Source organism: Cyprinodon variegatus, unplaced genomic scaffold (assembly GCF_000732505.1).
Source record: "Cyprinodon variegatus isolate N-32 unplaced genomic scaffold, C_variegatus-1.0 Scaffold142, whole genome shotgun sequence".
Classification (NCBI taxonomy): domain Eukaryota; kingdom Metazoa; phylum Chordata; class Actinopteri; order Cyprinodontiformes; family Cyprinodontidae; genus Cyprinodon; species Cyprinodon variegatus.
Genome location: NW_015150595.1, coordinates 448,625 through 450,845, shown reverse-complemented (window position 1 = coordinate 450,845; position 2,221 = coordinate 448,625). Strand labels below are relative to the sequence as shown.

At 38.0% G+C, this 2,221-nt stretch overlaps 1 protein-coding gene across 2 annotated transcripts in view; it reads left to right on the top strand.

Annotated features, from left to right (window-relative positions):
- The window catches only part of fbxo18 (F-box protein, helicase, 18), a 25,635-nt gene extending 23,745 nt beyond the window's left edge, over positions 1 to 1,890 (top strand). For both annotated transcript variants that reach the window (XM_015376789.1, XM_015376788.1), the window contains exons 15-17: positions 1,242 to 1,408; positions 1,503 to 1,584; positions 1,675 to 1,890. In XM_015376789.1, coding sequence (XP_015232275.1) covers positions 1,242 to 1,408; positions 1,503 to 1,584; positions 1,675 to 1,883 — 458 coding nt within the window. In that variant the 3' untranslated portion in view covers positions 1,884 to 1,890. The remainder of the gene's footprint in view (positions 1 to 1,241; positions 1,409 to 1,502; positions 1,585 to 1,674) is intronic.
- Positions 1,891 to 2,221: the final 331 nt, after the last annotated feature.

Below are 2,221 nucleotides of genomic sequence, written 5' to 3'. Positions count from 1 at the left end.
AGTCACCACCGTCAGTTCTAAAGTCACCACCGTCAGAGGGCTTTTTATTCGTTTTAAATGAATATGCTTGCAATATGTTTCTTCAGTGCTGTTCTCTCATTAAAGTAATAGTCTCTTTTAATACAAAAATATGTTTGTTAAATAAAAAAACATGACTTTTTCTATTTAGGCTTAAAGTAAACGTTATCTGATGTTAGATATTTTAAAGGACTACACTTGAAAAAAATTAACAAAAATGAATATTCAACATTTAACAGCATAAATGTGTGCTAACAATGCCAGATAAAGATTTAAAAACTCTAAATACTTATTAGACCAAATAAATAAAAAATAATTAGCTTTTTATTGTGTTTGATGGTGTTGACAAAAACAAAGTAATAACTGGAAAAATGCCTATTTTATGAAAGAAATACAAAATGAGGAGGTTGCACCTGTACACTGCTGAACAGCCAAGACCTTGGTCTATAACAATATACCTTCAGATTTTGTAATCCAACTAACTTTTTATTTTCAAAATTAAAACCTGTTTTATCCAAATTCCCAAGAATCAGTGATTTAAATATGACCTATGACTTTAAAAAGTTAAAAAAAGGAGACTAAGAATAGCATCCATCAACTTAGCAGCCACATCTTAACACCTCGGCAGCTTCAGCTTCCTCTTCAGATAGAATCAATATTCAGACTGATCTCGGACTTTCCTTCATTATTTTTACTCCTGGGTAGGAGGTGCTAACTGGCTTAGCAACAGTAGGATACTTTCTTGTTAACCACATGCGCACCTGTAAATAAACACAAAGGGCTTTTTGTACTTACAAACTAATCAAAAGGCAAAATAACAAATAATATACCAGCAGGATATAAAAATCTGTAAGAAAAATATTATATGCAGCCAAAGTGAGCTACTAGCATATAACAGGACATGTCAAATAATGGGACTTTATTTTTATGCATAATTTTACTAAAAGTGGGATAAATCCCTGTGATTTTAGGAGTGTCTGTAAGTGGATCAGGTTTTGGTGTGTTTTTCATCTATTAAACAGATTTAACTTTTCAGTTTTCATGAGCTAATTCTTTACCTTTCAGGACTGAACTGGAACATCTTCGTTTTTAAGCTGTTTAATCTTATTCAAATGAAAGTCCTGCAGGAGTTTCCACAAATTGTTTCAACTAAGATAATATTTGAAAGATGTCTGGGTCTTTCCAAGTGTCTTGTGATCAGATGTTTCCTGGTCGTCCTACAGGTGGCGTGTGCGATGAGACGGCAGATAAAGCCTTGGAGGCCATGAAGAACGGGGTGAGCTGCAGCCGAGGGAAGATCGCCATCTTGGCGAGGTGTAATCTGGGCGTCTTTAAAGGGGCGGTCCAACTATCGGATGCCAACCAGCAGTGCCGGATCCACTTCATTGGAGTACGTGTTTATGTGCAAGAACCCAATGTTTGGAGGTGGGGTTTATGTTTCTCCTGTCCTATATAGGTGATGTTTTTCCTTTTTTCTATTGCAGGGTGTCAAAAACATCGGGCTGGAGAAAATAATGGACATCTACCACCTGATGAAGGAGGCAGGACAGGAAGCCAAAAAAAAAGGCAAGATCTAAAGTTCATTTTCCTCATCAGTTCGTGATAAAAGAACTGAAGACGTTAAACGTCTGTGTTCGATGTGCTTCGCCCTCTCAGCCATCAAGGACCCCCTCATCAGGTCCTTTACCTCCAGTAAGAAAAAAGAACCCTACTTGGCCTTTAAGGACTACGTCACACAAACCGAGGACAAGGAGCTGGACGGGAAACTGACCATTGTGGAGCAATACAGGGACCGCGTCCCTGCGCTGGTGGCCCGGCTAAAGGCGTGCTATGAGAGCGACCTAAAGGGTGCAGGTACGCATTGAGAAGCACACAGGCTCCGGTCTGGATGACTCATACACTAAGAAAGCTAATGTCAGAGGATGATGTGGAAAAAAGGTTTTCGGGAAGCCCTAAGGGAGGCTTTTTTTTCCCTCACTGTACTCTGTTGTTTTTTTTTTTATTTAGAGTAGAAGTATTTTATTCTCTGTCTCAATTCGAGGCTAAATCAATTCAATCCAATTCAGTTTATTTATATAGCTTCAATTCACAACACATGTCATCTCAAGGCACTTTACATTTCACCAGATCATACAGTCAAATCGATTCAAATATATCTAGCTAAGGAAAACCAGTTGATTGACTCAAATGCAATCCCTCACAC